Here is a 27,109-nt window from a genome sequence, read left to right on the forward strand (position 1 = left end):
TGGGCTGAGCAGTTGGAACATTTACAGTCCCAACCAGGGTGGTATATATAGGACCCTGATTTTCATTTACAGACTCAGCTGGGCTGAGCACTGCATGTACCACACAGCTGGCAAATAAGAATAGTAAAGACCAGTTACTCCTTGCTCCTGTGAGGACCAGAGGAAGCAGACGTTTCTCTTCAGCTTCCATAGCCCAGATTACACTGCTGCCTCTTTGCTCTGCCCCTCCATTGGGAAAACCCCTCCTACCTCCTAAGGAAACTATCTTGCCTATACACAGATGGCTGGCAAGCATGACTCCCCGGCAAAAGCACTCAGTTCCCAACTGTAGCCCTCTGGTCTGATCCAAAGAGGGTTGGTCCTCAGTGTGGAGTACCACAAAGTGACTGATCAGCATAGTTTGGTCTGAGCTTGTTCTATTCCTGATATGACAGCTGCTTTTAATTTTATGAGGCATTTTCATAGGAGAGGACTGGGTTCACTGGTACAATGTAGCCAGAGGACATTGATTTATCACAATCCAGCTGGGAGATGAAACAGATTTATTTTTAGAGACTGTAGCTTGCACTAAAGCATCGTATCTAGTACACTGGAAACAGTGGCACTATAGCGTTCAATTATGATTTCCCAAAGGCAGTTGGCTATATCACTGAAAATGAAACAACAGCAGAATTATTGGAAACAAAGTTAAGTGGCAGACCTAATTGAATGGCTCTTTCATAGATCCAGTATAATGGGCTGAATGTTCTCTCTTAGAGGCTATTCTTTGATTGCATGTATGAAGAAGAAACGTTATTGTTTCTAAAACAGCTTATTTAGTGTTGCTCATGACTTAGTGGCAGCAGTCTTGGCACAGTGTCTCTGATTCCGGGCTCGTTTCTCACTAATAGTTGTTGGAGCCTGGAGACACTGGGCTGACATTACTGTGCAGTACTGAAGAAATGATGCATCATCTGAGGTACTGTCTTTAGAATAAGATGTTAAACCAGGGCCCAGTTTGCTCTCTTAGATGAATGTAAAACACACCATGAGACTATTTCAAAGACAAACAGGGTGTTATCTCCAGTGTTCCGGTAATTTTTACCCACAATTGATAGCTCAAGAAAATATTGTATCTGGTCATTATCACACTGTTCCTTGTGGGAACTTGTGCAGAAACTGGCTGCCTTATCTCTTATATTGTTATGACAATTCTTCAAAAACAATGTTGGGTATAAAGTGTCCTGGGATGGCAGTGGTCATGAGAGATACTTTGTAAATGCAAACCCTTCTTTTTCTTGATCTTTACATAACTGGAGTCAACTGAAACCAAGATGATCTGTGTAAATGTGTAATGAGCATGGGAAATACAGAAAGTATGCTGCAAATCTTTGATGAGAAAAGAGAATGGTGATGTTTGAATTTGTTTGACTGTATTACCTTCCTCTTTCTTTACAGAGGCTGAGGGGCTTATACACGTCCATACTTTCTGCTTTAATTTTAGATTTTTTTCAGTCTTCTCTTTATTTATATTGATCAAATTATATATCTGAGATGGCAACCAGTACCTTCAAAAGACCTCAGTGCTCAGAAAGGCTTTGCACTGTTTTCTGAGGGACCAAAATTCCCTTGTTATAATGCCATTAATAGTTTATGATGAGTCAATAATTGAGTGGATTTCCGTGGTAGTTCAAAAGCATGCCAATGAAAAACTATAAAATTTGTAAGACTGAAGTCATGTTTCGATTATGCTATCAACCCTAAGTGACTACAGAAGCTTTGTGACTGGTTATGAGATCTAGCCATACTATCCTTTGGCCTTAACGGACAGTATCTGTAAGTATGTGGTTGTTAAGGCCGAAAGATAATGTGGATAGAAAACAACCCGAAGAGTTTCATTATAGCTCTTTGAAGCCATTGAACACACTAAAATCAATTTACAGCTAATAATCATGTATACAAGTATTTATAACCAATATCTCACCATTTCATTTGTCAGTCAAGTACTTAGCTTGTTTTCCTTTAGATGTATTTAATTGACGGCCACTTGATGACATGTTGATGTCCACTTTCATGCAGTTTCTACCAGGATAGTAAACATAATCTTGCTTGTATGAAATGAGAATTCAGGGTTGCAAAGACTATGTAAAATCTGGTAATAGGGAGAGCTACTGTGGTATATGGAGATCATTGTCTTCTACCCATCATGTCTTTTAAATAATTAGAATCTTGAAGGACCCTGGTGAAAGATCTCTGATCTCAGACATTAACTGTTTCTCTCTCCATAGATGTTGCATGCTGAGTGATCCCCACATCTTATTTCAGATATCCAGCATCTGCAGGATGTTTCATTTAGCAGAACTCCAATGTCTTGTACTGATAGTGTGTAAAAATAATGAGAAGCTATGGAAGGACCCAGGCAGCTTCAACTGGAGCGGAGAGTAAGCTTACAGATAAACACACGTCTCCCTAAAATTGTCAAAGAATCACTATTGCAGATTATTCTGTCCTTCAAAGGTGCAATTCTTTTCTTTTATAAATGAATCCATCTGTCTAATCTCAATGTCCTGCTACCTTCCATTTCTTTCAGCACAGTTAAGCAACTAGGATTTTATTTTTTTAAATATTTAAAACTCAGTGATTCAGAAGCTGCTTGTATCATGGATTTTCATATTTTAACTAACCTCTATAAATTCTTTACCTTAGCTCAAACTAATCCAACATTTCCTGAAGATTAGTAGTAAATGGCAAAATCCTTCAGATCATTGATGGGCAGGGGGATTTGGAGGTCAAGTACACTTCTGCCTGAAATTCACAACATAAGTAAATAGGTTAGTAAAGGTGGTATATGACATACTTGTCCCTTCTGGTCAGAGCATTGATTATGAAGTTAGAAAGCCATGTAACAGCTGCATAAAACTTTGGTTAGGACATATTTGAAATATTGTGCGCAGCTCTGGTCACTGCTTTGCAGGAAGGATGTGGAGCCTTTAGAAAAAATGTAAAAAGGGGCTCACCACAATGTTGCCTGAATTATAGAGTATTAGCTATAAAAAGAGATCGGACAAACTTGGTTTGTTTTCCCTGAAGCACCAGAAGTTGAAGGATGGTCTGATAGAAGCATGTCAAGTTATGAGAGGCTTAGATAGATAGGTGGATTGAGTCTTTTTCCTCGGATGGAAACATCAAATGCCAGGGCATAACTTCAAGGTGAGGGGCAGAAAATTTATAGGAGATGTGCAAGTTTTTTTCTGAGATGGATAGCGGTGGGTGACTGGAACACACTTCCAGGGTAGTGGTGGAAGCAGATACAATAGAGACACTTAGGAAGGCATATGAACAGGCAGGGAGTGGAGGCATGTGGACCATGTGCTGGAAGAAGGAATTAGGTTAAACCAGCACAGACACCATGAGCTGATAGGCCTATTCCTGTGCTGTGCTCCTCTATGGTCCATGTTCCGATAAATCCTGGTGGGTACAACATGCCATCAATCAGTTGACTGGTGAGCTACTGAATGAGCAATGCACTTTTTGGAGATGAAGATGTCCTTCAAGGAACATGACTGGATTTAAGCAGTGAGTGGGAACAGAGGGATAACATCATTGGGCCTGTGGTTTAGACTGCATCCTGGTTTCAATGAGTGGGGATTGGAACATCATTTAGGATTCTCAGGAGATACAGGATCCAGTGAAGAATTTGGAAAGGAGGGGGAGGGATAGTTAGAGCAAGAGGCTGGGCCATGTAGAGACCCAAGGGGAAAATAAGTATGTGTGTGGGTTGGACAGGATTTGGGGTTGGGTTATTTGGAGGTAGAGGATAGACCTGTGGATTGGTGCAGAAAGCTAAGGGAGTTGATTTACTGTCGAGTGAAACAGTAAGCAGGCTCCTCATAAAGAATAAACAGTAAATGGCAAAAATTTACTGTGAGTAGGGTGAAAGATAAAAGGTAAGAACTTATTTAATGGAATCTTAGTCTGGCAATGGGCAATGAAGCTAAACTCTGTGTTTTAGCTTCTATGCTCTGTTGAGTCCTGAACGGTACAACAGGCCACAAGACACTGGAAATACCCAGCATTGGTCATGGCAAGATAACGCAGGCGAATGAGGTAGATTGATTTGTGTCTACTTTCTAGCCCTGTATAACTTTGTATGAATGTACTAACCTTTCATTACCAATATCACTGAGAATGATCATAATACGTGGAATAAAACAGAGGACGTGACAAATGGAACTTATATTCTTTGTTCCAATAGCATTTTATTGTAAGAATTGTGTATAATTTATGCTTGATTTATGACTTATTTTGTGAATGCTGCTTATATGATGCTATATGTTTGCGATGCTGCTTAAATTCTTTTTTTCATTGTACCTGCGCATACATTGTACATGTGCATATGACAATAAACTCAACTTTGACTTTGTAGGCATGGACATTTAATTGCAACCTGATTTTGGCTCAACAATAAACAGCTGTTGACACCGTATCACCAAAATGACAGGCTGAAGACTGGTTTCATCTGAGGTGAGTACCCTGCTGCCTGAATAGTCTTAGAGCAGCAGCAACAACCGATTATGTGGACTGTGAAGTCAGGGGTGGACTGTGAAGTCAGGGGTGCACTCCTGCAGTTTTCCTCCACAAAATAATGTTTGATTTTCATATTAAAAGTCAAATTTCCCTCCTTAGTCAGCCCCATGTGTTGTGTATTTAATATTTCAATAATATCTGAGTAATCTTGTGTATATATTGTTTGATTACGTGTTCTTGTTCATTTAAAGAATTCATTGTGGGTTATATGTGAGAATATATTAATTACATATGTCATATTGCTACCACATGATATGTGGATGCCTTGCTTAAAGTAAAGACAAAATTACACCCACATTTTGACTCCCCACATCTTCCTTTGAATTAGTAAAATGTTTAGAAGTTGCAAAATATAACACAATGAGATGGAGTTTTGAGGAATGATGCTTCAGAACATTTCTATTAATTTGGAGTGGCCATGACAAATCAGCAACCACATGGCCTTGACAGGACAAAGTCTAATGGCAGAATATTGAAGCCCAGGCTTTGCATTGAAATCCAGCTCACATTTTGTTGAGGGCTGGAAGATCCACTGAAGAAAACCCTGCAGAAATTCATCACCATCCAGTTTTATTAAGGTGTTTCAAACAGGCCCCTCATGTACATATGTTTGAATACTAATGTCCCCTTTAGTCTAATGCCTGAATAATATGCCTGACAAATTTAGCACTGGTGTGAACACTTACAGAAGTGTACATATTCAGCATGGTATCGCTCTCTCGAATAAGCGGGACGATGGACTCAATGCTGCAAGTCACTATGGTATATTAATGGAAGAGAAACACATTTCAGACCCACAGGAGAACTGACAGGAAAAGTTCAAGTTCACGTACAGGGAAGGGAGTGAATTTCAGCCAGCAAGAAGTTGAAATTGAAATACAAGTCATTTCCCATGTCTCAGAAACCAGAATACAAGTGCTTCCAAATACTGTAAGATATGCCTCAATGATTACAGTTTTAAATAGATCTGTTAAAAGAAAATCAAATGCATGTAGCCTTGCATCATTCCACAAGCGAAATCAAATCCAATAGGGATTGAGGAGAATTATAACAGTGATTGAGATCTTCCCACATTTCCCAAACATATAAACAAACAAACTATTTACAACATTTTAGGGAACGGGAATATTAGATGCCTTTCTGTCTTTTCATTTCATTCATGCATGCCACCACTGTTGAAATGTTAATACCTGTCATCTACTAAACAGCTCAAAGTTTGCTGTTTTTACACCAGAAGAATTGTTTATGCAACTGTGGAAGTTGGCCTTCTTATTCTCAGGCTCCTTTTAGGGAGGCCAAGGTTACATAGAGATATGTTCAGCTGTTTATGTCTCCCATTCTTGATTCATTGCCTCAGTTCCACTGCCTTTCAGCACTGCGCTTTTTTCTGCTGTAGACGAGCACAGAGAGAAATTTTGGAGGGACACATTTTTATTGCCCATACAAGCCAGTCATAGCTGCACTTCATCTAAAAGGCTAGCGTAAACAAAACAAAATCATCATTATGATGTATAACAGGAATATTCCAGTGCAACTTATGGACAATCAGCAATTTTCATTTCAACAATTCTTAAGAATTTTACAACCATTTCATTTCTCTCAGTGATGATGCCATTAATGGAATACAAAACCAGGGTCTTTCAATATTTCATTAATTGTTTCCTGTTCATTTGTAATTAAGGCCATAAAATATTAGAGCAAAATTAGGCCTAAATCTTGGTAGGCAGTGCTGGTCAAGACTTTTAAACACAGTGAGTTCTGCTTTCACCCATTATCCTAGACATGCATACTTTCCATCAATTTTCACTGATGACAACCATAATTCTTTCCAATCTGTCTTTCCTTGCAAAGAATTCAATAACAGGTATTAACTCTACCGCAATATACTCCGATCTTTTTTTTTAATCTCATCTGGATCAGAGTTTTAAGCATCAGGCTTATTGCTTATTTATTTTTGCTAACCACTGGATATTTTTTTCCACTATAATAATAATAATAATACAGTAAAAGCATCTGTTAGTCTTGCAAGACCATGGATCTGCACCTGGGAAGTCTTCACTCTCCAGGGCGCAGGCCTGGGCAAGGTTGTATGGAAGACCAGCAGTTGCCCATGCTGCAAGTTTTTCCACTAAAACATCCAATATCATGAAAGGACTCAATATTGTTCATTAAATTGATTAAATGCCTTGAATTTTCCAACATATACAATATAGTGATATTTTATAAAAGACAATTGGCTCTAAAGTATTTTGGGATTAACTGAAGTTTTGCTAGTGCAAGGTAAATAGCAGTGCAAGGTAAATCCTGCAGTTGTATTATAGGAAGGCAATGATTTCGACACCTTATTTTCCTTCATCCTTCAGGAATAGAAGCAAGAACATTCCCTTAATAAACCCTTACTTCTCTATAACTTTGCATACTAAATTGGGAACCAAGGACAAATGCGAGACCAGAATGTTTCATCCTCTGACAATTTAAGTATACCACAGTAACTTCTCAAATTAAATATGAAAATTTTGGAATACCAGGAAAACTGATGTCTAGATAAAAAATATTCAGGTTTCTCTGCCTTTCAAAGGCTCTTTTAATAGTTGTAAAGTAAATATGGCAGTGGTGTTGAGCATCAGAAACTGCCATACTATCTGGACTGAAAATGTAAGTCAATTCAGGCTATGGAGAAATTGGCTCCACTCCAAAATTTAACTCCCGTGTCTCACTAAAATCCACATAGACTTCCTGGATGTGAATGCCTGCTTTACTTGAAGCATAACTTACTTGAGGCAGGAGGAGAAGATGGCAGTACGCGCAGCTCTCCAATGAAAAGTTATCGTATCTGTAAGTAGGACGCCGTGCACAATTCTGATTTGATGAAGACAGACGTGAAAAGCAGAGGAACATCTGGAGAAATTTCTGAAATGTATGGTTCGCTGCCACTGCTACTGTGCGACTGAGAATCTCCAGAGGGAAGGCCCCAAAAACCCCAGCTTTGCCTGCTGCTGGCGACTGTGGCTGAGGTCGAAGCGTTCGAATAGAGATGGTGCTCAGTACTCGGTGTCGGAGGGCTGATCAGAGCTAGAAATTTTCGGACAACTCAAAGTCGGACTGTGGTTGGACACGGCAGGGAGAGTTTTCTTCCTTCTCCTGTGTGCGTGAGATGCGGGACTTTCAAGAGACTTTGAGCTTTTTTTTTACTGTGCCATGGCCTGTTCTTCATCAAGTTATGGTATTGTTGCACTGTTGTAACTATATGTTATAATTATGTGGTTTTTGTTAGTTTTTCAGTCTTGGTCTGTCCTGTGTTTCTGTGATATCACACCGGAGGAATATTGTATCATTTCTTAATACATGCATTACTAAATGACAATAAAAGAGGACTGTGTGTCCTCATAATCTAATCCAATCTAATCTAATTTGTTTGATATCAACATAAATGAACAGGTAGAAGCACAAGATTATTTTTCCTATTGGTGTATATTTCTGTGTTAGTAGATGCTAAGTTACTTTCATAAATGAGAAAGGTCTTAACTATATTAGTACAAAAATTCTGGTTAATTAGGACACGTCGGGGCCAGTACATTTTTGGCTTAATTAAGTGGCGGCTCCAATTAGCCAAAGTTTCATGGAAATGGTTAAAAAATAGAAAAAAAGACAAACTGTAACAAATTATGTATTTAAATGAAATACTGAACAAATCAGAACACAACCAATAGTACTACAGTGTATTTGTTCCCAATAATTTTGATGGAGGAATTTATCCAGTGTATGCAATGAACAAAATAAGCGCAGACACCTAGTGCAGATAATGGGTTGCTTTCACATAATGCTATTGACAACTACATCCTCCAAATATTCATTTTCATTGTAACATTCAAGATGATTGTTGATACCATCCTAACTTGGTGAGGTAGTGAAATCTTTTCACTTTCACTCCCGGCCGTTTCTGGTATCTCCAAGTCTAAATGCTTGTAACTGCAGTGAGCAAAAAAGTTCTAATTTGTCTTACTGCTTATTTCTCACCAATTATCAGTGACAATAATCAATCCTTTGAACACAAACACACGCAACTGATATTATTTAAAAACTGTTCACTCCAAGCACAGTGTAGTACCTAACAGCCACACAAGTGCCCATGACTAATATTAGTTAGAACTTGTTCAGAAACAGTCTCCTGCCCCAATTAAGCGACATAGTGTCCCAAATAACTGAAGGGATTCCCAGCAAGTTTCTCAATTACTTTTTGTTCTTTAAGGGATGTCCCAAATAAGTTTCCCTGATTAACCAATGACCCAATTAACCAGTATCCACCATATTTGTAATCAAATTTTAACAAGTTTATCAATTGCCGAAGGAAAAAAATAACTTTGTTAAAGACATGGGACAATGATGAACTGATAAATATCCTGTTTTCAAGCAGATGATTGGTTTAGGGTCACTAGAACATCTGATGCAGATCTTAGCACCTTGATTTCAAGAAATATTGAAGATTTGGTGAAAGGCAATAAAGATCCCAAGCCTTGACGAAAGCTGTAAGAAACTCAACGAAGTTAAATTTTTTAGAAGAATAAATACTTGAAGTGAAACCTACCCAGATTTTCTTTTAAATGGTGAAAAAATGGAAAAGCAAATATTTAGCAATGTATTTAGATTGGAGGCCAAAGCATAAATTAACAAATCCTGGTAAAATTTGAAAGTAACAGTGCTTTCCTTTCTCTCTAGAGAAAATGAGTTTGCAAATTGGTGAGACTGGAGTTCGAGGCCTAGTGTGTGGGGTCCTGTCATTGGTGAGTCTAGTACTTGAGGCCTGGTGTTCCTGGAGTCGAGGCATCAAGAGCTGGAGTTTGAATTGTAAGTCTGGAAGTAAAGGTCCATTCTCCAGGGCCTCCAGGTTAGCAAACCTCTGGGGTCATCAAAAGCCCAATGACTGCATGTCCGAGTCCAAATCTGAATCCATTAGAGACTGCTGGCTGAAAAAGATCGCCTATCTTGGGGTTTGAGGGCTGTTTATGTGTGTGGGAGAGTGGAATGGAGTTTGTTTTGCTGTTGTTGTTTTGCTGCCTATTGTATTTTGTGTTGTTCTGCTGAGCACTGTGGGCCTACTATTGTAGGGTAACATAATTGGTGGAAATGTACGTTATTCACAACCACTGACATTGAGTTGGGGTTCATTTTAAAAGGCTGGTCTGACCATAATTATGTGATTATGTAAAGTACTTTAATCATGCTTTGTATTCAGTGTTTGGAGTACAATAAATGAGTTATTATGGTTTTTCTTAAGCATAAAATACCTCTGCTATTTTTATTTGCGAAAACCTACATTGGTGATCTCAACATCTGGGATGATTCCAGAGTTACTGAACATCGCGGCCAACACAGTTGCTTTGAAACTGCTGGAGGTTTGGGAGCAAAATGCTGTCGCTTACTTTGTACAAGCCAAGGCCCAATTTGTGCTGCGAGAAATCTCCGCTGACAACACCAAATATTTCTATGTGGAAGCATCGCAACCAACACCACGGCTGCCAGTGTGGTGAATGTACTAGAACACCCGTCTGAACATGATAAATACTGATCACTAAAAACTCACCTTCAACAGACTTTTGGATTATCAGAGTCTGAGCACACCAAACGGTTGCTCTCCTTGCCTGACCTCGGTGATGCCAGGCCTTCGGAGCTAAAGGACCACATGCTATTTCTCCTTATTTCATTTTTAGAGATCTCTTCAAGCAGCAAATGCCTGATCAAGTTTGCATAGTCCTCACTAATGCATACATGAAGGACTATAGGGAGCTTGATAAAATGGCTAATAGGCTACAGTCCTTTCACTGCCTCTATAGGCCCGGTCAGCAAAGCCCCCACCATAAGGACAGCTGTGCTGTGAAACAGATGACTTCGAGCCTGTGTTTTTACTACGCTCATTTTGGTAGTGTTGGGCACGTAGCCAAGTGGTTAAGGTGTTCGTCTAGTGATCTGAAGGTTGCTAGTTCGAGCCTCAGCTGTGGTAGCGTGTCCTTAAGCAAGGCACTTAACCACACATTGCTCTAGTGTCTGTGCGAGGAGTGGCGCCCCACACAGACTTCCAATCTACGCCTTGTAAGGCATAAAAATGCCCGACGCAGGCCTCTCATGGTCTGAGTCAACATTCCCCTCCCTTCCTCCGTTTTGGTAGGAATGCTAGAAAGTGCCAACCGCCTTGCAGATTCGACAGTGTCAGCGCATCAAGACATCAAAGGTCTGTGAACACCATGGGTCCAGCTGCCAGGGTCATCTACTGTTCATTACCGACACCCTTTCAGGGCGGTGCTTCCTATGTGAAATGGGTGCTCAAGTGACTGTGCTGCCAGCATCGCCTATTGATGAGAAGGCAAAGACCAACAAAACATCACTGGCGGCCATCAAAGGCAGCAGGATCTAGACTTCTGGGTTACAACGGGTGACATTCTGCTTCAGTGGGCGATACTACATATAGGACTTCGTCCTGGCTAAAGTGGCTGGACCTCTGCTGGATGCAGATTTCCTGTGTGTCCAAGGACTATTAGATAACTTACGAACTCCCGCTCTGTAGATGTCAAGGACTTTGGGTCATTACCCCGCTCCCAGTAAGTTCCCCACAACAACTCTGTCAAGCACATGTACCACTGCATGTAAGTTTGATTGACTGCTGGGCGAATTCCCAGACCTCACCAAGCCCACATTCTCCACTACAGTCACAAAATATGGGATTGAGCACCACATTCCCACAACTGTCCCGCCAGTCCATGCCTGCTTGCGTGGACCCAGAAAAGATGGCAACCGTGAAGGTTGAGTTTGCCAACATGGAAAAACTTGGCATTGTATGCCAGTTGAATGGCCCGTAGGTTTCGCCCCTCCATATGGTCCCTAAGTCGAATGGTGGTTGCCACCCATGTGGCAATTACCAACGCCTTAACAAGGCCAACACCCCGATCATTACCTAATCCTTCACATTCAAGACTTATCGGCATATTTAACTGGAAAGTTAATTTTTCCCAAAGTCAATCTAATTAGGGGCTACTATCAGGCACCTGTGTGCTCAGAGGACATTCCCAAAAGAGCAGTGATAATCCCGTTTGTCTTCTGAGTTTCTGTGCTTGCCATTTGGGCTGAAAAATGTAGTACAGACTTTCTAAAGGCTGATGAACTCTGTATTAAAGACTTAGATTTTCTTTTTGTTTGCCCTGATGAGATACTTGTCACCAGTGCATCCAAATCTGAACACATATCTCATCTCTGCACACTTTTTGAGAGCTTAAGCCAACATTGGTTGATTATTAACCCTTTTTCTTTCTTTTATAATCTTTTTATTGATTTTCAAATATAAAGACACAACAACAGTATTATTAACCCAGCTAAACGCCAGTTTGGGTTGTCAACCATTGATTTTCTCGGCCATCGCATCTCCGCAGGAAGTGCAAAACACCTCCCGTGAAAAGTAGAGGCTATTATGGATTTCCTATTGCCCTTCATTACTAAAAAACTACAGGAGATTTTAGGCATGGTGAATTTCTATCACTGCTTCATTTCAGGAGCTGGTGAACTTATTTTCATGCAATGGATCAGAGAGTAGTCACTGTAACTCCACTATTTAAAAAAAATGGAGTAAGAAAACAAGAATCATAGAGAAGTTATACTAGTAGACTTATTTTGGGATATAACACACAGAATGGGTGAGTATGGTATATTTGGACTTTGAGAAGGGTTTTTATAAAGTCCTCCAGAAGAGAGATGGACATGGACATGAATGAGCATATAGAAAACAAAGAGCAGCAGTAAATCAGTCTTTTTTTCTGAGCAGTGTCAAGCTGAGTACCACTCTGGTCAGTGCCAAGAAGTCATCAGTTCATAATATAAAATCAATTAATTAGACGACGGAATCAAATGTAATACATCTAAGTTTGCACATGACACAAAGTCTGCTGGCAGTGCAAACTGTGTGAGCTGTGATGAGATACAGCGATACTCCCAGTATATTTGGACAGGTTAAGGAAGTGGATAGATGCATTACAGATGCAGTATAAAGTGGGTACCTGTGAGATAAACCTGATGAAGTGTCTCAGCCCAAAACGTCATCTGCTTTTACATTGCCATAGATGCTGTCTGGTCTGCCGAGTTCCACCAGCATTTTGGTGTGTTGCTTTGGATGACCAGCATCTACATTTCCTCATGTTTGTCTTACATGGGAGATTATTCACTTTGGTGGCAAAAGCAGGAGGGATGATTTTTATCCAAATAGCAATAGATTAGGAAGGGAGTGATGCTACGTGTGGTCTACTGCACCGAACGCTGAAAGAAATCATGCAGCTGGAGCAGGTTGTTAAAAAGGCAAACAGCATGTTACCCATTCATGGCGAGAGGGTTTGAGTACAGGAGCAGGAATAACTAACTGCATTTGTACAGGGCCTTGGTAAGACAGTCTCTGAAGTATTTGGTGCAGATTGGATCTCCTTCTCGGAGGAAGAATGTTCTTACAACAGAGTAATTACCAGGAAGGCAGAACTGACATATATAGAGGAATGGGGTCAATGAGGTAGGCATTAGAAGAATGAGAGCTGATCTCAAAGAAACCTGCAAAATTCTTTGAAGACTGGACAGACTAGATGGAAAAAGAATTTTCCCAGTGATAGAGGAAGACCTGGCAAGGGACTCAGAGTGCTGGGATAAGTGGGTAAAGCATGCAGAGGGGGCATAAGGAGAAATGTCTTCATCCTGAGCGGTATAATTGTGGAATTCTCAACCAAAGAGAGCAGCTCTCGTTCAATCATAGGATATATCCAAGAAGATGAATAATGTTCTTCTGGGTAGGTACTTCAAGAGATAAAGGGTGGAAACTGTTTCTATTAGCATTCAGTTGTAAAAAAAGATCAAACCAATTACCTGCACTTAACTTTTCAGTCCGAATAAATGGAGCAATGCTTCTTAACACAGTCACATCTGGCAGGTGGCTGAGGGGCAAAATGTGAAGGTTACCCAGCCTTTCAGCTCAGCACAATTCATAGTGCTGAGTTCAACAACAAAACAGTGGGTAATATATGCTGGCATTTGATCTGCACTGTGTTCCTGACTTCCCCTGTACAAAAACAACCTGAACAAGCTAGATAGATGTAATAGATCCAGTCTGTGGACAAGTCTACCATGCAGATTTGTCCACAAACATGGATATATTACATATAATTCCCTCATCTAAATTATTGATACTGTATGCCTTGTGAATTGATTACTTCCTGGTACTGACTAAAGCCCAACTGCACTCAGCACTGCCTGCTGCTTGGAAAAAGATGGATCTGCTCCCACTCTTTGTTATGTTTTGGCCCTGTTGTGTATTTAATATTTCAGTAAAATTTAAGCAATATTGCAAGTATAGCGTTTGATTAAGCATTCATTGTTGTTTACATAATTCATTCTGGGTTATACTGTATGTAAAATTATGTGAATGGCACACATCATCATGCCAACATGCAATATACAAGTGTCTCACTAAAGAGAAACTTAGTAAACATGCATCGCCTAGCTCCTGTGTTTTTCTTTTTCTTTTCCGTGTTTCTTGAATTAGAAAACATAACTGGCCCAGTATTTTGTTAGTTAATTATGGATACATTCAGAGCTTACAGAACCATTTGCCACATAATATAAATATTTGAATTATATGCAAATAAAATGTGATGAAATACACAAGCACACTGGGGGGGGTAATGTGTGCAGACGTGATATCCAGATAATATAAATATTATTTCTGTAATTGAACCATAATAACCACACAAGAGTGCTGAATAAGGTCAAATTCAGATTACAGATTTCTAGAATTTCTGTCCTACCAAGGGGCTATTGAAGCTCAGCATAAACCTTTACAACCTGACAGCAAATTCTCGAGAACATGTGCACAATTAAACACGGAAGTTCATCTGTTCCAGCTCCTACACCAAGGAACCAAGGGAAGGAAATAAATTTTAGATATTTCAGATATTTTTGCTGTAAAATGCCTCCTCAATGTGATGAATCCACAAAGCCAAAATCATTTGTTTTTCATCATACCAGTTATTATCAAGTTCATGTGCATGTAAACTAATTTTCTTGCATTAATATTTTAAAATTCTAAGGTTTTAAAAATAATATATTCCTATTTAATATTTTTTATTGTTTCAGTTTATTCCTAAATTTTATGCCTGTAGTTTAAGCATTCTGGAAAGTATTTGAAATATTTGCTGAAAATTATAATTGGCTACTCAGCCAACTTGATGATAACTCTGTCCATTGATTCCAGGGCTCTCAAGCATCAGCGCTTGGAAGCAAAGAACATCAAGAAAAGTGAAATCAAAGCAACAGATGTTCCTGAATCTTTGCAAGCAATTTTCTTGAAGGTCAGTGAAGAACACCAATGCTTCACCATTGATCAAAGATCCAGCCAATTTCTCTTGTGTTCTGGGTTGCTGGTAGCCATTATTATTGGTGAAAGAAACTACAAATCAGTCAATTTATAATTCAAAATATGGAAATGAATTGTTTATTTCATTATCATGAAGCAAATCACGGGAGACACTGGTCTTGGCTGCACACTAACAGTATCAATGTAGGATTAAGAGTTGGTGTTTTGTGGTTGAAGGTTTGGGCAGGATTGTGTAATTATTTTACTTTGACATAAATGATGATCTGTGGTAAAAGAAGTCCTATTAGTGATAAAAGAACTGGAAACACTGTGGAAAGAATATGTAAATGTTTGTTAACTTAATCTTTCAACCACTTCCAAAGTACTTGTGATGTCAATTTGGAAGATTTTTAAAATAGAAAATCTGTTTGACACTTTGGGAGTCAAACTGGCAACTGTTGTATAATCAGTATATAGGAGGGAGATTGAAAATCTGGCTGAATGGTGCAATATCAACAACCTCTTACTCAATGTCAGCAAGACCAAGGAGCGAATTATTGACTACAGGAGGAGGAAACTGGAGGATTACGAGCCAGACCTCATCAAGGGATCATCAATAGAGAGAGTCAGCAACTTTAATTTTCTTGGCGTTATCACTTCAGAGGAGCTGCCCTGGGTCTGGAATGCAAGTGCCATAACGAAGAAAGCACAGTAGTGCCTCTACTTTCTTAGAATTTTGTGAAGATTCAGTATGTCATCTACAACTTTGACAAGCTCCTATAGATGCACGGTAGAGAGTATACTGACTTATTACATCATAGCCTGATATGGAAGCACCAATGCACTTGAACGGAAAAGCTTACAAAAAGTAGTGGATACAGTCCAGTTCATGACAGGTAAAGCCCTCCGCACCACTGAATACATCTATAAAGAGGACTGTTTCAGGACCCCCACCATCCAGGCAGTGCTTTCGTCTCACTGCTGTCATCAGGAAGGTGGTACAGGAGCCTTAGGACCCACACCACCAGGTTCATGAATAGTTATTACCCCACAACCATCAGGCTCTTGAACCAGAGGGGATAACTTCAGTCACCCCAACAATGAACTGTTCCCACAACCTATGGACTCACTTTCAAGGACTCTTCATCTCACTTTCTCAATATTTATTGCTTATTTATTTTTTATTACTATCTTTTTTGTATTTGCACACGTTGTTATCTTTTGTCAGCCTTGCTGTGTACGGGTTTTCCCTGATTCTACGGTGTTTCATTGTATTTACTGTGAATGCCCACAAAAAAATAAATCTCAGGATGACATATATTGTATGTACTTTGACAATAAAATTACTTTGAATTTAGAACTTTAATATTCACATCATGGGACAAATTGAATTGAAAACTCATCATGAATAACAAAAGAGGAGCAAAAAGAATGAAAGTGAGTTTAGATTGTTGTAGCTAACAGAGTTCTAGGTACTTGAAACTAATGACAGTAGAATGTTACAGTCATGTGGGTCTATTTTTGTTGACAAGTCACTTGCATGTAATGTAGTGATATGCAGTCCACCTCCTATGGATGGGCTGAACATTAGTTATAAAAGGAATCTATTATGCTGTCTTATAAACCTAGTTTGCACAGTGAAACAGTGTATACTGTCACTATTGAATGGGTTATCCTTCTCATCACTGATGTAAAGAAGCAACTCATTTTTCCAGCACCTGTTGTAACCTACAAAATTATCAAAAAAGATTTGGTTATCTTTCACACAGAAACTTTAAAAGTAATTGTAGCATTGTCAAGCCATAACTGAAGAATCAGAAGGGATTTCTTCATGTACCATGAAGAACACAGCAAATTTTCAATTCCGTTCAGAATTACTCTCAAGAGTTCTGTCTACCAAGTCACTGGGGTATTTATGATCAAAGGGAAAAGGTAGTTAAAATTACAAAGGGACTTCCATGCAAGCATAAAAATTGGGCAAGTGCTCCAATTTAGGTAATTTAATCATTAGAGCAGGATAAAAGGAGTTCAACATTTATCTGCCAATTGAAGAAAGACAGCCAACTCTAACATCTAAACCCAATTAATTTTTTAGATTTTACACTTAATTGGGTGTAGCTCTAAAATGGAGTTACCATTCAATAATTTTATAACATTGGAGCAGAAGCTGTTCTTTAACCTAGTGGTATGTGCTTTCAGGCTTTTGCATCTTCTGCAATATGGAAGGGGGATGAAGACAGAATGTCCAGGATGAGTGGGGTCTTTGATTATGCTGACTGTTTTACTGAGGCAGACTATGGAGGGGAGGCTGGCTTCCGTGACGTGCTGAGCAGTGTCCACAACTCTCTAAGTTTCTTGCGGTCATGTGCAGAGCAGTTGCCATACCAAGCTGTTATGCATCCAGAAAGCTGTATCAATGGGATAGGTAAGTATTGACGAAGATGAGGTTCTCCTGAGGAAGTAGAGGTGCTGATGAGCTTTCTTGGCTGTGGCATTCAAGACCAGGTCATGTTATTATGATGATCATTCCAGGGAATTTAAAGCTCTTAACCTTCTAAATCCAGAATATCACACACAAAATGCTGGAGGAACTTTGCAGGTCAAGCAGGATCTATGGAGAGGAATAAAGAGTCAATGTTTCAAGCCGAGATCAAGGCCTGATGAAGAGCACTGGCCCGAAAAACTGACTCTTTATTCCTCTCCATAGATCCTGCTTGACCTACAAAGTTCCTCCAGCATTTTGTGTGTGTTACTCTGGATTTCCAGCATCTGCAGAATCTCATGTGTTTATAATCTACAGTATCTTGGGTTTATGTTTACTATCTCCTTCTTACACTCCTTTTAACTATTACACAGCAGTGGAAATTAATGCCTGTATAGTGTATATTTCAATGAAACAGATCTCCCTTTGCACATCACCCACAGACTGTATACGAAAGACACAGGGAATTCTAATTATGCCATTGAACTCTACGGCATTAGGGTGATTCTTCAATTAGGGGCACTTCTGACTACCTGGAATTCTGAAAAATGTAATTTCCTGAAACTCTGTTTTGTTTATGTTATAACCTTTATTTTAGGCTCAGGAATGAAGACCGGATCTTGACATTGATGAACCTTTAAGAGAACTTTCAAATTTTAAGGCATTTTTGCAGAGATTTCACAGATGAGAGTCCTTACCAGCACATCATCAAAATACGGAATTTAACTTAAAATGCAATGACAAAGATTTCAAAGTCAATCCTGCAAGTAAAAACCATGCCCTTTAATAAATTCATTTTACACTAATTTTTAAGTACTTTCAGAATATATTTTTGAGACATTTTCTTAAGCCTGTAAACATTTTCCTTGGCTAAACAATGGAACATTTGTTTACTAATTAGACTATTGGAATTTTATCTCTTTTCAACAGAATGCTGATTTTGGTATCAAAGCACTTGACTCCAGCAAATTAGTTCAGACCAAAATTACTAAAAAAAAATGTTTATTTCCCATCAAAATATGCACTATGATGGTAATGACAAAATATTTTTGACATTGACAATGGTTTTAGTTTATTAACAGTGATAAAATATCTGTCCAACTAGAAGAAGCAACATTTACAATTAGAAACACATCCTTACAGTCTGCAATATTTATCAAAATTTCACAAGAGATTAAAGTTTTTATGGCCGGTGGCTAGAGAACTTTGTTAAAACCATTCAACATGAAATATGAACATAGGGAATCCTGCTAAACTAGGCATTGTCTAGTCTTGTTAAAAAAAAAATAATGCTTACAAAACATCTGCCTAACTCTCCACAACCCTGGAATAATCATCAGTTCAAATTTCAAACAGATTGTAGTCTGGCACTTGTTACCTTGACTAGATAGCTAGCTTGTAAATGCAAGTTAAATATACAGAAATAAAGAGAAGCTATTTATTTTTCAGTTAAAACAAATAGTAACTCATTTGGTAATGATATGTACCAAACATACTCTTAGATCAGGAGATGCAAATCTTTAAATTACTCACATTTTGGACATCAAAATTACAGCCACATGCTCCCCTGTCACTTCTCATTTCCATGGCAACCACAGAAGCAGCTGTCTGAAAAAACTTGATTGGTCTCTAAAATGTGTTGCTTGCTGGTAGCAGCGGTTCTGTCATTAAAAAAATATATGAATTAAAATACCTACACAAACTTGACATTAGTTTCAAAAGTTCTTGTGAGAAAATACAAACTAAAAGTTTCATGAATTTAATACTTATTGTTACTTTAGTTTGAAGACAAAGTTATAGAGTAGGAGACAAGCCCAAAATACTGAAATCCTGGCACATTCAAGTTTTTAACTAGATTAAAAATTTAAAAAATATTATTTATGAAGCACACTGGGAAAAAAAAAGCTTAGTTACTTCTTACTTTTAAAACTACTGTATTTATTTTTGTAAAAATTATTTTTTTCTTGAAAATCTAGCCCAGGGACAAAAAAAATTACTTAAAAAATCTCCCATTAATTCTGAGGAGGTTGCACACATTAATGGCTTTTGAACTTGCAAGAACCCCTGCATAAGGATTTGGGAGAACAACCATGGCTATCTTTCTGATCCTGATCTGTCAGAAACACAATATAGCCCCAGATTTCTTGTTTTTATATATACAGAACCCAAACAAAGCTTACTGCAGACATTCAGTGAACCCGGACGGTGACGCAACGCATCAAACCCCACCCTTATTTCAGAATGGCATGGCGGATTTATTGCACTTTATGGTCGGCTCCCGGCATCGTTAATTACGTTCACACAGATTGTCTGAAACACGTAGGGCAGCGGTTCGCTGAGTCTGTAGGATTCGGCTTCTGCCTTTGGTGACCGGCGATGATATTTGCGGCGGCACGGTGAAGGTGTCAGGCGTTGCATTGGGTTCAGGCGCTGCTCGGGCGATAGGACCGGGGTCTTCGGTACGGGGTCCTCTAGCGGCTGGACCGGCAGCGAGGGAGAGGATAGAAGGCGGCAAGGAGAGAAGGACGGATAGAAAGTGAAGACAGAAGAGAGGAGGGGTATTTGAACAAGCGAGAGAGGGAAGGCAGGAAGAGGAGGAAGTGAATGAGAAAGGAGTGCGAAAGAGCAGAAAGAAAATTATTGTGGGTTTAAGGACAGTGAGAGTGAAATAGACGAGAGAGAGAGGGAAGTAAAAGATACCGAGAGAAACAACAGAGAGGGAGTATGACCAAAAGTAATAAAATCAGAGATCTGAAAGAAGAATGGATAAATAAATAAAGTTCAACAGAAATATTGGAGGACAGGAATTAAGGGGAGAGAGAAAAAGAGAAACCAGGACAGTTGAGACAGGGTGTGTTGGCCAAGCACTCAAAGAGAGGTTAAACACAATACTCTACAAACTCAGTAAACTTGAAAATCCTGTCTCATTCATTCCTTCTGATCAAAATGAGAGTAATCGCTCTAGTCAGGTAATTAACATCTCCATGCCAGAAGCAGTAATGAGCATTCTCTGTAGTTATCTTTCACATTTTCATTGTGAAATTTCCAGATGTGACCAGTTCACTGTGAGGACTTTACCAGGCTTTCTTCTGAAATGCACTGAGCAAAGTGCCTTTCCAGTTTTTGTGGAAAGCTAAATGAGCATTTGACCCCTTTTCACAGCCAGCTCTCCCACTCTCATTCATCTTTTTGTACAAGGAACTGATAAAGCCGTATTAATTGATGATTTTCTACATTTCTTAACTTCCCAAAACTCTCATCGTGCATATTTTCCTAATTCCTGTTCTTTTCTCGGAGCCTCTTGAAGTGCACTCTGACCATGAGAGGCTACTTCATTAAGCTGGTGTCTACCCAAGTTCCCTTCCTGGTGTCTACATTGGGTAATATTATAAATGTTGCCTCATGAGGCCACTGTCCTCATTTTCAACTTTCTTCAATGATAGCAACGTCAGACACATTATACGTACTGAAATACAGTTCTATCTCAAATTTTCCCTGGTTTTCTGAAGTTCTCATACTACTTCTCAAATCTGAATTCACTTCATTATCTAATAAGGCTCTTTCCCCTGATGCTATATTGAAACTCAGATTATCTGATTGTTATATACACCAGGGTGAATAAATTGCTTGTGTGATGCTTACAGAGTACACAGGCTGCTTTAATCAAAGTCTTCATATTAATGGTCTGGCCAATATCTTTCATGTGGTGGACAATGCCATACTCTGCCAATTGTGTTTGGGTTTTAATTTTTATTATTAGTTAACTGTTCAACTTAGTTACCTTCTACTAATGATTTCTCCTGTCCTTTTCTACTTATGTAGGTTGGCTGTAGATCTAGTCATGATTGTTCCTTATTTCTATACAGTATTGGCATTTAATAAAGTCATAGTAGGTGTGGGTTTAGCTTTCATCCAACAGTGTTGTCAGTCTGCACATACAGTATCTATTTCATATGGAGCTTTAGTGTGGGCCAGTCAAACAATGGCAGACTGGTCTTTGCCATATTCTGCAATTGCCATTCCAGCCACAGTCTCACCGTGAGCTAATTTTTTTGATAATTCAAAATTCAATTTGATCCTGACTTTAGTTCATAATCTGTATCTATCAAAAGGATTATGTACTTTCACCTCCTTTACAATAACAATTTTGCCTTGCTTCAACTCACCTTTTTCCTGAAACGGTCTTCAGCCAGTCTGCTGCGTAAGCCTACAGCAATGCGTTTGTCAGCATCAGTGAATGTTTCCAAAGCTTTCCTTGCCACCCTCTCAAGCATCGGATGCCATAAATTTAAGCCTCCAAAATTCTACTGCTAATGTTCTTTCAATAATGAGCAAGTCCATTTTGCTGAATAATTACTGATCCAAGTGATCCCTTAAAATGTAAAAGGCTTATTTTAAAGTTCGGTTCCCTTATTCCCTCCATTCCCTCTTGTATCCATCATTGTAATTCTTTGAAAACATCACATTTTACCTGGGTTTTCTGGTGTTTAGATTAAAATCGACCTTTGAGTTTATTTAAATGCATTTTTATTTCGTAGAGTAATGCGTTAGCATCTTCCACCTTTGACTATGACTGATACTTATTTGATTACACTTTTCTGAAGCTTCTTAATTTTTATTATTTTAATCTTGCTGTACAGACATTTTTTTAATTCTTGGGTGTGCTTACTATATCATAAAAGTTTAACAGAAATGAAACGAAGTTCTAAATATTTTTGCTATTATGCTGAACTGCTTTAGCTTGTATTTGAATATATAGTGATGATGATGGAAGAGTGGCTTAGCTGTAGATTTGATGAAACTGAATTGATTTTAATTTTTCTTCATAGTGGTGGAAAGGACAGCTGTTACAATATGATGCAGTGTGTGGCGGCTGGACATGAAGTGGTGGCTTTAGCTAATTTAAGACCTGCCAATCATAAAGGTAAGCCTTTTCCATGAATGTATCAGATAGTCAACCTTTATCAATGTGGACTGACCTTGCAGCTAGTAAAGTGAAACAGATATATACTTTCCAGTTTGATATGCACTGTTCTCCCAAGTAAACAAACTGGTTCCTTTATGGATCAGGCTTAAATATGTGGACATTTGAAGTTTTGCACTTTATTCTTAAATATGGGCACTGTGTTTAATGAGAAGTTACACTTTAAGATTCATCACCAATGTTCCCAGATGCTAATATCACACCTAAGCACTAACTTTGAAGTACTGTCATTGTCTAGAATTGGCCTGCTATCAATATATCAAATATGTTATATTGGGCATGCAGTGGGAAGTGTCAGAGACAGTGGATTGTAAAGGTATGTTGTGGCAGATTAAGGTGAATGTTGTTTATGCATATGGAATCCAATTTTTTTCCACACAATATTGCTGACAGACGTTATGTAAGTGGGAAATATGGAGAGGTAGATCCATGTGAGACTGCAGAGGATATGGACCAAATTTGTGAAGAAATACTGTTGCAAGTTGTTTATAAAAATAATCGTGCTGAAAATCTGAAATAAAAGCAGAGAATGCGTCATTCTGAGGGTTATGGACATCACTGGCAATGCTGGAATTTATTGTCTATTCCTTAATGGCCTTGATAATTCAACTTTCTTGAATTGTTGAGCCCTATTGAGAAACAGTTCAAGGATTTAGGTCCAGTGATGATGGAAGATGTGATGAAGGCTCATTCATCTAGGCAAGCAGACGGTATCTGATTGCACTCCTCACTTGCTGTTCATAGATGGATGAAAGGCAACAGGATGTTCAGAGGGAACAGCAAGCTGATCAGCTTTTCACTTGTTCTTGTACCTGCAGTATTAATGTTTCAATTGACTCTCTGGTCAGTGATGACCCTCAAGATATTGAAGATAGACAGCTACTGTTACTGATATTAGCTGCTTGCGAGATTTGAAATTTAAGTATTTGTAGCCCAATTATTGAATAATGAAGGGTTTGTTTCCTTGGATTAAATTGCTCACAGCATTACAGGTTTGGTCTAATCAGGATTTTACTAAATTGTAGCTTTATTTTAGGAAATTAGTCACATGCCACAGAATGACCGGCATCTGGCCTCCTTGACTCCATTTTACATTTTATAAACAAAGGGTTTATTTTCTTGCATTAAATTCTAAATACCACATTTGCTTCAACAATATCATAACATGTTGCTTTCAATTATATAAAAAGGAGTACACATATCAGCAAAATTCATTGACCATTTTTTCCTTATATAGCAATTTTATTGAATGATTATTTCTGCAGATGAGCTTGACAGTTACATGTATCAGACAGTGGGACATGAAGCTATGGATCTGTATTCAGAAGCTACTGGCCTCCCACTGTATCGACACACTATCAAAGGGAGCTCTTTATCAATTGGAAGAGACTACACAGAATATGAAGGCGATGAAGTGGAAGACCTCTATCATCTTTTGAAACAGATCAAGGTAATTACAAGGATACTTTGAATGTACAATATTTTTTCCTATTGATTAAAACTAGCACATTTCATAATCCTAGCTTTCTCTTGTGAAGAAAAGTAGTATCTGAATAAATGTATATTATACGTATTTGGTCTAGAAACAGATTCATTTCAGTGCAAGTACCAGGTTTAATACTGACGAGTGTTAGTTAAAGTTAAAACTCATGGAATTGAAAGCAAGTTATTAACCTGCCTAGAGAATTGATAGAGTGGTAGAGTTGGGATAGAGGGTAGCTATTCAAATCAACAGCAGATCTGAGAGAATCCCACAATAAATGTGCTGCATCTAGTGGCGAGGATATTCATCATCCTGGTCATGCTCTCTTCTCACTGCTGCAATCAGGAAGAAGGTACAAGAGCCTTGGGGCCCACACTACCAGGTTCAGGAGCAGTTATTACCCCTCAACAATCAGGCTCTTGAACCAAAAGGGATTACTTCACACAACTTCAGTTGCTCAGTCATTAAACTGTCCCCCCCCCCCCCCAACCTATGGACTCACTTTCAAGGAGTCTTTATCTCATGTTCTTGATATTTATTGCTTATTCATTATTATTATTTCTTTTTTTGTATTTGCACAGCTTGTTGTCTTATGCACACTAGTTATTTGTCCATCCTGTTTGGGGGAGGGGGAGGGCAGAGTTTCATTGATTTTATTTTGTTTCTTGTATTTACTGTGAATACCTGCAAGAAACTGGAACTCAGGGTTGTATATGGTGACATATATGTACTTTGGTAATAAGTTTACTCTGAACTCTGAACTTTGTTTTTAAATGACTTAGATGATGGGGTAGGAGGCCAGGCATTCAAGTTTCAAATACCAAGATGATATTGAAGCTATTGTAGGCAGTGTCATTAAATTACAAAGATATATTATAGATTATGTAGTGTCAGTGTAAGCAAATCTAAGATTTAAAGAGGACAGGCAGAATGCTTTCTAAAAATTATATTTAATTTTTGCTAGAAGCGCTGGAAATCCAAAGAGACTTGCTCCAGGTGCATAATTTATTAAAATGTCAAGGGCAGATACAAAAATTATCAAAAAAATGTGTAAGTCAGATATAAGTATAGCTACAGCTTAGCAGCACCCTGATTAGTCCAACCTTGGAATATTGTGAGCAGGTTTGGATACCAAATCTCAATGATATGTTGTCCTAGGAAGCAATTCAGCTTACATGTATGGAATGATAGTTGCACTCTGAGGTTTAAATTACAAGGAGAGTACAGAAAGTAAATATATATCTTTTGGAATTCAGAAAATTAAGAGATAATTTGAAATGTTAATGACAACTGGTAGGGTAGATTGAAAGAATCTATCCTTGCTCTCTGTGGAGTTTTAGGACCAGAGATCAAAGTCTAAAACTTAGACTCAAGCCTTTCAATTGTAAAGTTTAGAGAAATTTTACATATTCAGGGTGGTAGAAATTTGGTAATCTCTTTTACAGGTGGCAATGAGCTAGATCACTTGTTCATTTTAAACTTGAAATCTAGGGTAAGGATGTCTTTTGGGAGTTAGATCACAAATCTGTCATTATATTTAATGTGGAATTAGCTAGAGGGGCTAGATAGTCTACTGCTGTTCTTCTTTTATAAATGCTGATTTGACATCTTTTCTATTTTGTGTTTATGGCCAAGAGTATTTTATCTTGAAGTTGCATTTGATTTGCAAATAGTCTAATGTTGTGTTACACTTTATTTGATCCAGTATATCAACGTAATCAAAATGCAACATGTTAAACATTTTTAAAAAACTGCTGCTTTACATATTTGACATACACCAGATGATATTTGCAAATGCATTGGAGTTGAAGCAGTATATATTTACAGGTTTTTATTGGGAATGGATTTTTTTTGTGAAAGGAGATAAGAAGGCTGAGGCTGTTTTTTTCTTCTCAGTTAATGTAAGTGATGTTGAACCCACAGAAGGTGAAGGACCTGTTTTGCTCAGAAAAGGGATTAAACCATGGAAAACAGATTTAAAGTAATTGGTAGAAGGATTAGTGGAGGTGAGGGAAAAATTCTGATCCAGGGATTAGGTGTGGCCTGGAACTCATGGCTTGGAAGTAGTTGGAGGCAGAAGCCATTACTATGTCTTAAAGAAGTACTTGGATGTAGTCTTGAAGAGTAATGACCTGCAAGGTGATGTATGGGTCAAAAGATGGAAATGGGATTTTATTGGGAAATTCTTTCTCAACCAACATAGCCATAGTGGGCTGAAAGGCTTCCTCCATTAAAAAAGTTTATGCAATTTTTTCAAATACTGATCTGAGACTAGCTTGGGCAATTCATGACCTGTTGTGCCTCATTGTACTATAAAACTGCTTCTACAGTCTGGTACAATGATTTAAAATTCAGCGTTGCAGTGAAACAATTACAGTATATTGTTACATTTGTATTATAAATGAAATGGATGAGGCTGCCGAAATGCTTTAAATTCCAACCTGAATTGAGTTTTGTTGCAGTGACAGTGAAGTGTATTGGAGAAAAGGAAGAAAAGGGATTGTTTTGCTGGGTTTTTTTGTTGCTTATTGATTTGTTGTGCTCTGCGTAGTTATGCCGAGCATTGTAGGCATGGTATGTTGGTGCTAGAATGTGTAGCAACATTTGCGGGCTGCTCCCAGTATATAACTCTGTGTTTTAGTTGTTAATGCAAATGATGCATTTCACTATGTTTTGATGTACACGTGATAAATAAATATGAATCTAAATCAGAATCTGATCTCACAGCACTTGTGAAGTGTACTTCATAGCCAAATTACCTAACAATTTGAGGTCACTCTATGTAAATCTCATAGTTTAGTGGCATTAGCTACTTGACATGACAAATAAAAGCAAACTCAGACATAAGTTATTCTGTGCATGAATGTGAAATTTTCCAGTGTAAAGTGAATAGCAAATGGTTTCTCAATGACCTCCCCTTGATTTATTTTTATTCATTCAGTCAATGTGGGTATTCCTGGCAAGACAAGTATGTATTACAGCTGTCACCCACTTTTCGAACGTTTGCTTTACGAAACCTCACTGTTACGAAAGACCTACATTAGTTAACTGTTTTCACTAACAGAAGGTGTTTTCACTGTTACGAAAAAAGGCAGCGTGCGCCCCGAGCAGCCGCAGTCCCCCGGATTCGGAACGGCATTCTAGCCGGCATTGCTTAAACACGTGCCTGTGAGCAGCCGTTAGCAAGATGAGTTCTAAGGTATCGGAAAAGCCTGAAAGAGC

The 27,109-nt window shown here is 38.5% G+C and overlaps 1 protein-coding gene and 1 long non-coding RNA gene across 5 annotated transcripts in view; one reads left to right on the top strand and one right to left on the bottom strand.

Moving 5' to 3' along the window:
* Nucleotides 1-19,819, bottom strand: part of LOC140202150 (uncharacterized) — an 89,620-nt gene extending 69,801 nt beyond the window's left edge. Inside the window, exons 1-2 of the long non-coding RNA XR_011887014.1 lie at nucleotides 19,601-19,819; nucleotides 18,954-19,081 (exon numbers count right to left, since the gene is read on the bottom strand). This is a non-coding gene — a long non-coding RNA (uncharacterized lncRNA). The remainder of the gene's footprint in view (nucleotides 1-18,953; nucleotides 19,082-19,600) is intronic.
* Nucleotides 19,820-19,878: 59 nt separating this feature from the next.
* Nucleotides 19,879-27,109, top strand: part of dph6 (diphthamine biosynthesis 6) — a 280,799-nt gene continuing 273,568 nt past the window's right edge. For all 4 annotated transcript variants that reach the window (XM_072266984.1, XM_072267000.1, XM_072266992.1 and 1 more), the window contains exons 1-3: nucleotides 19,879-20,389; nucleotides 22,250-22,344; nucleotides 23,670-23,854. In XM_072266984.1, coding sequence (XP_072123085.1) covers nucleotides 20,367-20,389; nucleotides 22,250-22,344; nucleotides 23,670-23,854 — 303 coding nt within the window. In that variant the 5' untranslated portion in view covers nucleotides 19,879-20,366. The remainder of the gene's footprint in view (nucleotides 20,390-22,249; nucleotides 22,345-23,669; nucleotides 23,855-27,109) is intronic.

The sequence above is a fragment of the Mobula birostris genome, chromosome 1, assembly GCF_030028105.1.
Source record: "Mobula birostris isolate sMobBir1 chromosome 1, sMobBir1.hap1, whole genome shotgun sequence".
Lineage (NCBI taxonomy): Eukaryota > Metazoa > Chordata > Chondrichthyes > Myliobatiformes > Myliobatidae > Mobula > Mobula birostris.